General features: G+C 42.5%; 1 protein-coding gene across 1 annotated transcript in view; it reads left to right on the top strand.

The window, feature by feature from the left end:
- The first annotated feature begins 11243 nt into the window (after positions 1 to 11243).
- Positions 11244 to 12605, top strand: part of LOC104472042 (chromosome unknown open reading frame, human C1orf21) — a 72579-nt gene continuing 71217 nt past the window's right edge. The window contains exon 1 of the mRNA XM_010087578.1: positions 11244 to 11337. Coding sequence (XP_010085880.1) covers positions 11244 to 11337 — 94 coding nt within the window. The remainder of the gene's footprint in view (positions 11338 to 12605) is intronic.

The following is a 12605-nucleotide window of genomic DNA, read 5'->3' as shown; positions in this document are numbered from 1 at the left end:
TTTTGAGTTCAAACAGATCCCTGAACTGGGGGTCAAAGCACAAGAGCACTGTACAAGGATATGATATACACAGAGAATTAACGTGGACACTTTTGGGGGACTGTAACATTAGATCAAAGCACAGAGGCAGGATGCTAACAGCGTGAATAAGATACAGGTAACTTAAAGAAGATCGAAGGTGGTTTCTGTGTTTTTAATCCTGGTGAGATCTGTAACTACCTTGACTGTTCCTTGTTGTAACCCAGGGAAGTTGGGCATCCCATCAGCATTGTCACTGGAGGAGGGATCCGCAGCATTCCCTGCGCCTGTGCTGCTGGTCCAGCTCTGGGCTTGCTGGTTATGTTTGAGTTACAACTGTGTTAAAATGAACTGAAAATATTTCAATTTGTTTTGGCTTGCTTACTTGCTTACTGCTCATTTATTTGTATCATAGGCTGGAACTTGGTTTAGATCTTATTTTTTGAGTATCCAGGATTGGTTATGCACATATCCATTCACCGTCTCACCATTGAAAGGAAAACTCTCCATTACTTGCTCTATCAGCATTAATGGAGAGTATGGAAATATAGCTTATGATGTTCTAAGACTTGTGGTTTTTATAATTAAAAAAAGAAAAAAAAGAAAAAACCCTACCCAAAGCTGCGACATGGGTAAGCTCCTAAATCTGTGTTGAGGGAACAGAGTAAGGAAGTGCTTTTTGGAAGTGCTGAGCTGCCAGCGGGGATGTCCGGAAGTGCCTGTGCTGGATGGGGAGATGTGATCAAAGAAGAGGATGGATCACAACAGGTTTTACAGGAGTGGTAACACGTCACTTTTCCTCCCCATAGCCCAGCTCCAATCTTGCCTGTGTTTTTTCAGCTGCCTGTTCCTGGCCGGAGGTTTCTAAAGCTCTCCTGCTCCTGAGCAGAGCCTGCTTTCTCAGCTGCCCTCCCAACTCTGGTTTCCGGAGGATAACCGATGTGATAGGGTAGGATGGCTGACAGGATATCGCATAGGGCTCTGGGATGAAACAATACCGATGCAAACATTTGGCTACTGTGGCCTTCAGCACCAAAAAAATCCTGTTTTCTCCTCCTTGGTCCTGAGGAGTAACCCTGCTAAGCAGGAGGGAGCAGTCGGTAGTATAATTTTGGGAGCACCTGCTAAGCAGGAGGGAGCAGTCGGTAGTGTAATTTTGGGAGTGTGGGTTGCGGTGTGCATCCCTTTCATTCCTGTTTGTGCCATTTACATAGGACTACTGTTGGGAAGTGTCCTGACTGCGTGAAAAAAATCCCCAGTAGAAATGCTGACCCCTGTACAGTTGTTCACAAAAGCTGAGAGTGAAATGAGCTGCTTTGTTGGCTTTTATCATTAATTTTAACTTGGTTTTTAGCTAGATTGTTGCTGTTGTTTCAGCCGTGGAGGAGGCAGCCACGCGTGGGAATGAGTGCCTATGCTGGGATTGCTCCTTCCGTGGAGGAGGCAGCCACGCGTGGGAATAAGTGCCTGTGCTGGGATTGCTCCTCGCCAGCCTGGATGAGCCACTTCCCATGGTTTCTGAGCAGCATCTCTGCATTTATTTTGTTGTTTAAGTGTTATCAGGTTACTGAAGAAAAGATTTCTTCTTTCTCTAGCTTGTCTCCAAAAATAGGAGGCTCCTTTAAATTGTTTCATGCTTTAATTGCACAGAAACAGCAGAGGTGCATATGGCAAATGCTTCCTTGCTGACACATTAGCAGCAGGTCTCCGGCATCTCACCCTTTTGGCTGCTGTGTAGCTGAGTTGTTTTGTTTTAATTTCAACCTAAGTGGCACCCGAAGTAGCTGCTGCCACAGCTCTTTGGATGAAAAATGCTGGGGAAGTGACCCAGAGGGCAGGTCGTGGGCTCTGTATTGCTGCAGAGACATCCAGCAGCACCCCTCCAGCTTGCAGCTGCTCCCCTTTTCCTCTGCAGTGATGAATTTGGCCAAACTTACCAGGGGGCAAGGCAAGGTCTGCAGGTGACTGTTGGAAGCACACAGCGTAACTGAAGAGCATATGTTCAAGGCAGATATTATAGAGCAGGCTAGAGGGACTGAAAGTGGTTTCCCAAGGTGAAGCGGGATAATCCCACTCTATATGTTTAGAGGCGATCGTTTGGGGAGATTAATTGTTGCTGTATTTGCAGTTGGCATTAATTGATGCAGCTGCAGATGGGGGGAGCTGATGTGGTCTGTCGTTTCATTTGTGTACGTTTTCAAGGATTTTCTAGGGAACACCCAGTCAACTGACTGGGCAGGGGGCTTTTTATTGTAGAGCTGTTAGGAGAGATCAGTGGGTCTAAAAGGGGATGAGACCCTGAAAATGTACAGTTACAGGTAATTACATTAGGAATCCTTGTGATTAAAAAAAAATTCCACACAAGTCCTCAGGAACTATTTTTTCACTTTGTCTGAAACAAGACTGCATAGAAAGGGTAAAGTTGCCATGATCCATTAATGGCAAGATTTGTTCAATGATGTACTTGAGAGGGTGCTCCAGCTCTGATGGACATTTGCTCAGCTTGTTTGGAAGGATTTCATATGACCTGTGCATCGTTGTGCACCTCAGGTATTCGGTAATTGGTGCGTCCATCAAACATCTCTTGTCACATTGACTGGTTTGTGTACTGAAACATGTCCAAATCCCAGTGTCTAGGAGACCCCACGTTTTACATTACTCCCAAAATAAAACTTGCACGTTATAATCCCAGTGTCTAGGAGACCCCACGTTTTCCATTACTCCCAAAATAAACCTTGCACCTTAGCTGGTTGCTTGTGGGTTGTGCAAGTTGGATTTTCAGTTTTGACTTAGAGTCCTTTTGGCCCTGGTTGCTTGTGGGTTGTGCAAGTTGGATTGGCAGTTTTGACTTAGTTTTGAGTCCTTTTGGCCGTAGGTGCCCTGGTTATTGGTAGGTATGGGGTACAGCTGAAATTCACGTCAGGATTAGATGGACTTGTTATTGGTAGGTATGGGGTACAGCTGAAATTTGCGTCAGGATTAGATGGACTTGGTCATAAGAGACTAAATCTTCAGCCCCCTTCCCAGAGTGCTGGCATTTTGTCTTGTATAGATGGGTCCTGTTCCAGTACACCCTGCCTCCGTTCTTCTCCCTCCAACGGGATGGTTTCTCTGTTTCCTCACTGCAGCGGTGGGCAGTGGGGCAGCCATCCTCCTCTTCCTCTCTCCTGCCCAGCACAGCCCCTGTGCTTTTGGTGTGCTTTCAGTCTCAGGTCTCAAAGGAGTTTTCCTGTAGTAGGAGGTGCTGCACCCCAGCGTTGGAGAGGAAGGATTCATCTCTGCTCTTTCAGCATCATTTTGCTCTGCCAACCACCACCTTTAGTGCATGACACTGAGGTTGGATGGGCTGAAGAGCGGGGATGGAGACTCCTGCATGCGCCCCGGCTCTCGGAGAGCCTACAGGTCCCTTTGCTGGGGAATGTAACCGTGCTGGATTTGTGATTCGATGATGCGAAAGGTGCTTTTACTGAGTTTTGGAAGGTGCTAATTGTTGCCACACAGAGTGGAGAGGTTGCATCTCACACGGCTGGAGGCATCGAGCACACCCATCTCTGTGTGGTTATTTCTGCCATCATGGTGGCACACGAGAAAGACTAAGAAGTAGTTCGGGAAGGAAACAGAGGTGTGGAAGAACAAAGGATAAAGATTAGAACTCTAAGTCTAAAAAGTCCGAGTCTAAGTCTAATACAATTTAAGTGTGGTATTAGAGACTTGATGCTTTTTCTGTTGAAATAAAGAAGTATGTGCTTCACATTTTTAGGAGAGACTTGTTGAGCCAGTGCTTTTTTTGGGAAAGGGTCAACCTAAAAAGAGTTCAGCTCCAGGCCAAAGTCAGTGTTTACATCTGGAGGTGCATTCCCCATCACTGGTGGGAAGACAGCAGGAGGAATTTAGGAGGATGAAGCTGCTTTTTCACAGTGTGGTGATTATCTCTCAAGGTCTTCCTCCAAACCAAATGATGTTGTTGATGGCACAGCTACACCTACTACATTGTTTTATTTTAGACTAATTCTGAATGATGGGGTTGGTTGCCTAGATGTAGTGATTGCCTCTTTAAATTATTTTTACCGAGGCAAAACAAGGGGAGTGAGTTCTCAAAAGGGAGATGGTGCTCAGATTTGTACTTAGACAAGTACAAAACAATGTACAAATCACTGTTCCTGGACCTCAGGGCCTTTTAGTTTATCTTGCTCAGTAAGCCATGTCTTGCTCTTAAACCATGAGGACAGAAACAAAATTAAACAGAAGAGCTTATTATTGTTTTTCTTGATACTTTAGAGGTGCTTGGGCACCCTACCCGTTACAGTAAGTGCTAGAGATTATGCTTAGATATACGGGAAAGTCATGTATCGAGGAGAATTGAACTTGGCGTTTTTGTAGTCCTGTCTAATATCTCCCATTGCACCAGCATGCCTGGAAATAAATCACACAGCAATCTTTCTTCGATTAAATTTGAATTTTAGGAAGTGACCTTAAGCAACCTAAAGTCGGTAGAAATGGTCTTGTTGCCTTTAATCAGGTCCCTCAAGCTGGTTTCTCTTGGGTTTTCAATCATCTTTTGCTGACTATGACCCAGAAGAGAAGTATTGAGTAACGGGCAGAGATACCATAGTGACCCATCAGCTCTGAAACTGGCTCTGAACCGTGTTCGATAGCAAATGCACATCTGAACATTTTTTTTTGTGTTGTTAAAATCTACATTGCAGTTCTGTAATGTCCTTGTAACAGTTATAGCCATCCCTTCTATAGAGGCAGGAAGTATTTAAGGTGTTGTCAGCTTATTGTCATGTAATCTTATTTTTAATGAAATGTGCTTGTTTCTCTGCAAATGCAAAGAACGTAGGATGAATGTCCTGATTTTTTTGGAAATTCTCATTGGGTAACCGCACCACCTACCATGGTAACGAGAAGCTGTGGCACCGCTACTGATTTGAAAGAGGCTGTGCAGGTGAAATATGGTATATGAAAGTTTTGCTTTCTCACCAGCAACATACCGTCTCCAGTGTGTTTTTTCTTTGTGTACAAGGAAAAAAAACCAAACCCTACAGTGTTGCCAGCCCATGCTCTTGCAATGTCTCATCTGTCTTCAATATTTTCTCTATTAATTCTGCTAGAAAGAGGGGAAAAAAATGAGATGCTAGAACTGCATTCTGGAAGTAGTGATTCTTCCTATCACTATCCTAAAGTATTTGAGGTTTTTTAAAAAAAGAAAACACACAGAATAAATCTTAATTAATTTTTCTTTGGAAACAGCAAAAATGGTAGGTCCTGTGAATAAAAGTATCTTTGTTTTGCTATCTTTTTGCTGTTGCTGGGCTTTTCACATTGGTGTTACTTCAACTCCACCCTGTGTGAATGAAGAGGAAGATTGCAGTGTGATTCCCCTTCCCTTCCTCATTTGTATTGTTCTGTGTAATGTGTGAAATCTCTTCCCGGGGACTCACTGGTGGTATTTCTCCTTGTGAGACTGAATAAGGAGAAAATGCTCCCTAGAAGTATCGTGTTGCTTTTGAGAGCTATTCTGTTTGGAAATCACTTGTTGCTTCAATACATCAAAACCATGTATTGGATCAGCAGAAATGCTGATTGCAAACAAAAGAAAAGAAAATGAGAGGCTAATTTTGCTGATAAAAAAGGAAAGATAAGCCTCAGTGGGGCAAAGTCTGTCCTGTAATAGAACGAATAACCTGATGATATGAATTAGTAGCATTAATTCAAACCAGGCTGTCCCTGCTGGGAAAAACTAGGTAGAAGAGCTTCTGTGGTTTTTCTGTCGAGTCTTTTTAGCTGTCAAATTGCAGTATTCTTCTTTGCTCTTTGAAAAGTGACTGCTTCAAATATGATTTCTGCTGAGCACAGCTTCCCAAGAGAGGATGCATGCAAATGGCAGTTCCGCCATCCCACTGGGTAACTGGGCTGCTTCATTTTGTCGATGGTGTTTTTTAGTGCAGCTTGAGTAAAATGCTCTAAAACAGTGGTGCGCTTTCTCTGCATTTCCTTGTGCGTTATTGATTTTATCGCACGGCACTCTTTTTTTCCCTTTCAGTGAGATTACTGCTGCATTTGTCCAGCTGGACAGAACAGCGTGTTTCCAATAGGATGCTGAAATGCGGTAATAAACACAGAAATTTTGCATCACGGGGACAAACAGTTCATAGAGGGGAGAAAATGCTTCGTTTTCTGGCAATCAGTATCAACAGACCAAGGGGAGTGTGTTCTGACCATGGATTCAAAGGAACAGAGCATCACCACTCACTTTGACTTTTTATTTTCCCCTTCTGCAACTGCAAGAATGTTTACTACAGAGTGTTTGCAACTCTCCTTCTGCTGTAACTTTGTCCTGTTCGTTTAGCAAGTCAGTAGGTTAATTTTCAGTGTAACTATGCTATTCACCAGCAATGCTGCTTCAAATAATTTGAAGAAGGAGAAAGAGAGCTTATGTGAGATATATTTTTTTAAATTTTTTTTTCCCTTTCTTCCTTAGGCCGTTGGTGTACTTCAAAGGCAAAAGTTCTGTCTTTTTGGCTCAAAAATGCCTTTTGGCTGTTGAAAAAAAACCCCGAAGCCATCTTTTCTGGCAGAAGTGGTAGAGGGTGGCTGAGGAAGAGGGATATCACATTGCTGCTTTCTTCTTCTGGGGGAAAAAAATAAAATTGAAGTAAAACAGGCCTGTTTTTTATAAGAAATAAGTATAATTAAACACTAAGTAAAATCCTTGGGTTCTGCCTGGACTAGGCTGTATTATAGGAAAAGCTAGTGTGGTTTTGCTTTGTAGATTAGGGTTTTTTCATGGTTGCGTGGAGCTCATTGCTTTGATCTCTCGAGCTTTGTGAAATTTTAACCTGATTTCCTGTGTGGTCAACACGGAAGGAAACTTTTAGATGTATCTGCAGCCTGAAGAAGATGAAAGATAGGTTATCTCAATGCAATAAAGATGGAAACAAATACACCTGTGGTAATAGAAGAATTAACATACATTTGTTGTAAAACACTGGGGGTCCTCCATTTGCTATTAAGTGTTTTATTTTCAGCTGTGGAAGCAAAATGGGTTTTGTCAAGGATGCAGCCTTGGATGTAACTGTCAGAAATAGCAGGTGAGGGGATAACAAGTGGATTAATGAAGTGATGAAAGAGCAGGTAAAAGGAAAAGCACAATATAGACATGCCTAAAAAAAAAAAATTGCTTATGGTTTCCAAAGGCAGTTTCTGTTCTAAGAAGTGAGCTCTGCTGTTTTTAGTTCGGAAGAAAATTGGGGTACGAAGTACAGCATCAGAGAGTACCTATAGTCTTCTCTTGACCCGCACATAAGATGTTAATCTTAAACCTGCCGTGTTTAATTTGGGGGTGGTGTAGACACTTTTGATCTGCCTGAGAGATTTTTGTCACTCGCATTTTGCAAATTGGAGCTTGTAAATTGCCTCTCAAATCCTGATAATTAATGATGGTGGGTGGTGAACATGAACTGCAAATGGTTTGAGGTTTTCTTATTCTTTTTATTTTTGGCTTCTAAAAATCTGTATGCCCCCAAAATGCTCAGGAAGACAAAAGGGAAAATTATATTTGTGCAAAAGTGGGGGAGGAGGCGGAACGGATGTGTTATTCTGCTGCCATTCGGAGTACTGCATTTCCACAGCCTCAAAAGCCCCTGCAGGCATCCCACTGAAGGAGGACCAGCACTTCGTTTCTCAGCGGTACGCGGACTTCGTCACCGTGGGCTCTGGTGCTCAGGCAAGAGAGGTTTCCTGAGGCTTGGGGAATGGAAGGCTGGAGAGCATCATGGTGTCGTGTATCTCAGATTTAATCTCTTGTAAAATTAATGCTGCTTTTCTCTCATTCTCTTCTTCTTTTTTTTTTTTTTTTAATGTTAAATCCTCTGTTAATTCTGGGTTGTGTTATTTATCCGTGTTGCAGTATCGTCTGTCTTGCTGCACTATGTTTACAGTAGTCCAAGAAAAGTGCCTGGAAATGTGTGTTGGACTTACCTCGGGCGTCATTATGGAGTAGCTTTCTCAGCCCAGTTTATTGGCACCAGGAGAAATTGCCTCCATAATCCAAGTATTAGTTGTGTGGTTTTTTCAGGTACTGCTGTGATTACTGTTCTTTAATGTAAAAGGTAAAACCTCCAGTTCTTGTATTCCCGTTTGTTTCCTTTAATCACAGCGTGCCTTTGAACGTGACCATATTTTTAGGGAGGTTGGCGTGTGCTACCAAGATACTGCAGGAGAGATTTGACTGTGGGTTTTTTTTTTCTTCCCTCCCCCAAAGAGCTTTATCCTTCTGCATTCACATTCTGCATCTCTTTGTTCCTGGGTGCTTCTATAGCTCTCCAGTCCTGGGTGATGGGTGCTAATCAATGATTAAGTATTTTGCAATGTGTTTTGCTGCATGTTGGCTGTGCATAAGGCTTCACAAAAAATCCCCTCCCAAAACCCAACCCACTGCTATGTTGTGAAATACATTTGGTTTTTATTACTAAGCAGCTGTTTCCCTTTTGTAAATGGTCCCCGCTGAGAGACAGAAGAAGAAAGAGGAAAAAAAGTTGAATATGGCAACAGCATAATTCATTCAGCAGGTACTTCTGTGAGTGCCATTCGGCTGGTCTGGGGCAGAGGTGCTGGGTTTGCAGTGTGCAGTGATTCCCCTACCCCATACAGCCTGTTAGCAGTCCCACATGCACATGTGGTCTTTTGTGGGGTTACGCTGGGTCTCCCCTCGCTTTTTGCCCCATAGCTGGCCATGTCCTTTTCCCTTGGATAACATAACTGCTTATATTTTAAATCAGAAATCAAAGTTATTGTTTGCAGGCTCTTTTATCTGAAATCTGAAACAGGGACTCTGGTGAAAAACTTGCTCATTTTTACCCCCCCCATTTGTTTCAGCTGGTCTTTTAGAAGCTATTGTCTTTAAGCAAATTTGCATCCTCTGAGAAAATCAGTCCATGTTTAATTTCCAGTCCAGTTAGCAGTTCTCCTTCCCAGTCTGCTACTTCTCCTCCGTCTCACACACCTCTGTGTGTCTTGCTGTCCCTCCTGAGCAGGCGCAGCATGGCTGATGCTCAGAATCCTTATGGATCCTCATTTCCCACCCCAATAGTGAGATGAAGACCTGTAACCTTAATGCGGGCTGTCGTGCTCTTTGGGTGCAATGTGAAGATGAATTGTCAGCTGTGAACCTCACTGCACTGCAAAAACTTAAGAACAGCAAGTATAGTTTACGTAGAGTGAGTGTATTGGTATTTACAACGCGTGGCAGTGTAATTAGGATGGCCTGCTCTGGGTATTGACTGCTTGGATGTGCACAGAGGGATCTTGAGAACGATTTGTTCCTTAGCAGGGCTATAGTTTTGTCTATACATCTGACAAGCAGACAGATTAAAATGGTTTGAAGAACAGCCATGGCGATGGCTTGAGGAAGCAGAAAGTTTCCCTAGCTTAATACTGACTTTTGCTGCAAAACCCATGTTTTCTTTTTAAAAAAATGTATGTAACTGTATAGGGTTAAAAAAATAGCACCAGGGGATCTGCTTGCTCCCTTCTACTAACAGCATGAGTGCCTGGTTTAAAATCCTGTGTTTTCGGGTGAGTAGCTGCCTGCAACTAAGGGAGAAGAGAGGGATGGGGTAATTAGAAATCTGTGCTCAAGCGTGCATGTATAGAAGGAAGGAAAAAAGGAGAAAGCGTATGGGGGAATATACAGAACATAAATAAAGAAAAATGCACGTAGAGGTGTAACGAGGCGGGTTAGCTGTTGAGAACAGGGATTGAGCGTATATGTATTGTACCCTTTGAGTGGAATGCCCTCATTAAATGGAGAAGAGCACTTTTCTGTGCAGAGTAAGATGGAAGGTGGAGCTGATCCGTGACCAGGTGGTTCTGCATCCAGAGTCCTTCCCTTTGCGTGGTAAAAGCCACCCAGCAGGGAACCTGCGGCTGCAATGGCAGAAGCAGAGTTGCTCTCGGCCCAGCTGGCCACATCCTCGTTTCTGTGACTCTGGGGATGAGCAGGGAAATCCCTCTTCAGGCAGCTGCGGAGCCCTCCTAGACCAAGTCCTGGTGTGTCACGGTGCTGCCTTGGCACAGGAAGTAAAACTGAGAAGGTTTTCTTTGGGGTTATCCATTTCTGGTGGGGTGGATAATGCTATATCGTAGGTAGGAGCACCCGTTTGCTGTTAGAGATAAAGTTCTTGTGGTTGGCATGGAGTAAAATGAGCCACATCCTTTTAAGTACATACCCAGAAGTAAGGAGTTAAGAGATTGTGTGTATGATCTTATGCTATAGCTGAACTAAACAACTTGACAAGAAGGAGTGGTTCTCATTTTCCTCTAGCTCTTCTCCTCTTCCAAAAGCTTTGGCTGGTGGAAAGTCAAGCCAGGTCATCTCACCCAACTTTGAAGCTGGTTTTGTTTGAGCGTGGGACCATTTGGTCCTTAAACAGTTTGTGGTTTTAATTACTTTTTTTTTCAGTATAAAATATTGCAGCTATAACCTAGCTTTTTCTTCCCTCTTTTGTTTTATGTGACATCTGGATTGTTCAGGAAGTGATATTCCATCTTAAAATGGGGATAGTTGCTTTTTTGAGCCGTGGAGGTTTTATGGATCCGGTCAAGTAATGATCATGTGGAAAAAATATAATATACAGCTGGCTATCGCCTTTCACATCTATTAACGTAAGATCCTTAATTGATTTAGGGGAGGTATTTTGTCTGAACACTTGCAATTAGCAGCTCTTAATCACTAAAACACTTTGTAAGAAATCTGGCTTGATGGGTAGATTGGAAAGGAGCAGATATTGCTGGTCTCTTATCTTCTTTCCAAAAAACCCTCTGTGTTCCATGGGAAACATATCTGTGCTTGTGTTGCTTTCTTCGAGCCACAGACTAAATAACAGGGCTAGAGGAGACTTTGAGTTCCTGTCCCAAGGCAGGATTGATCTACCTAGATAATGATCTACCTATATCAGATGTTTATTGAATACGGTTTTAGCAACCTAAGAGGATGGAGGCAGCCTGTGCTCTTTCTCCTGTTCACAAACCCCCTTAGTTGTCATCCTGAAGCTCCACATTTCGAGTTTGCCTGTTGTCAATATTTTTCTCTCTCTTTTGCCATCTTTAGGTAAAAGCATCTTGACAACTACACGGGAAGGTGGATTATTTTTCAAACAATGAGCATGCGTCTCTAGACATGATTTGTGGTTCGGTCCAGCTGGAGCTGTCTGAATGAAGCTATGGGCTGTGCCTCCGCCAAGCATGTTTCTACTGTTCAAAACGAAGAGGAAACTCAGAAGGGGAAAAACTATCAGAACGGAGATGTGTTTGGTGGTAAGTGTTGCAGGATTTCATCTTCCTCCAGCATCATGAATGTTCTGGAAGGTATATTTGGGAGCCTTAGCCTTTCACAAAATATAAAGGAAAATGCATGTTAGAATAAATCACTATGATAATGCAGTTGGTTCTTGCAAGGGACAGTACCATGACAGCGGAAATAGGCGTCGGCTGAAATCCTTAGTGGAAAATTAACATTCTAAGTGATGTACAGTACTGCGCTGTCTTTAACTCCTCATATCCTGGACTTGTTTAAAAACAACTAGTTGCACAACCCCTTTATATGTATGTGTGTGTATGTATTCATAATTAAGTGCCAAAATAGTTGACTCGTTTCCTAAAAATAGAAATCTATTAAGTAAGAAAAAGAATTCCTTAATGCTATTGGCCTGTAAAACAATAAAATAATAGTTCTGAAATTCTGTAGCAAACAGGATTTGAAGGTACAAAGAAACTAGAAATAACCTTCTGTGAGGGATTCAGTGGTACTGGGAGGCTCTAAATGTGGGATGAAAACATCTGTTTCACTGTGTGGGAAGACTGGTCTGTGATCCAGCTACTATCAGAGACATTTGTGCATTAGAAAGGTAGTGTAGGATAAAATGTATAGTCAGCTTCATTATTTTTTTCTTCTCCCCAAATTCTGTTACTATATGCTAAATGCTTTTAGATAATGATCTAAATTATAATTCAGTTTTTCAAATGTTAGGAATTATCAGGCAGGCTGTTCAGAAATGAGATTTCTAGATCTGCCCAGATACTTATCTGAAAGTTAAGTCAGCTGTGAATAAGCAACTTGGTACTGTTGTTCTTAAAATAGATGCATTGCTACTGAGTACGCCAAACTTCTTTTCTCTGGTGGGTTTTATAGTGATTGTTTGTGTAGAAGTGGGAATGACACATCTAGCAGCAAAAAATATCTCCCTTTAATTTCAAAAGCAATGATGTTTCATTTTTTCAACCTTTCTGGGAGCTAGCTTGCTCCCAACAGTGGATCCCAAAGTAAGAATACCTAGAGGCATAGTCTGAAGAGAAAGTAGTTGTTCAGCAAACTTCAGGCCTAAATGATGGGTTATTTTCCCATGCGTGCTCCTTCACTAACCTGAGAGACGCAGGGTTTGGAACTCTGAGTTCGGTATGTTGCTTTCATTTAAAACGGGCTTTAAGTGCTGTCATGAACAAAAAGTTCTATTAGTTTCTCAAAGGAATTTGAGTTTATATTTTAGCTCATACTGAGTGAGTGAGCAATTTTGGCAATATGTTTC

This window comes from Pterocles gutturalis, unplaced genomic scaffold, assembly GCF_000699245.1.
Source record: "Pterocles gutturalis isolate BGI_N339 unplaced genomic scaffold, ASM69924v1 scaffold15001, whole genome shotgun sequence".
Classification (NCBI taxonomy): domain Eukaryota; kingdom Metazoa; phylum Chordata; class Aves; order Pterocliformes; family Pteroclidae; genus Pterocles; species Pterocles gutturalis.
This window is presented reverse-complemented; position numbering and strand designations above follow the sequence as displayed.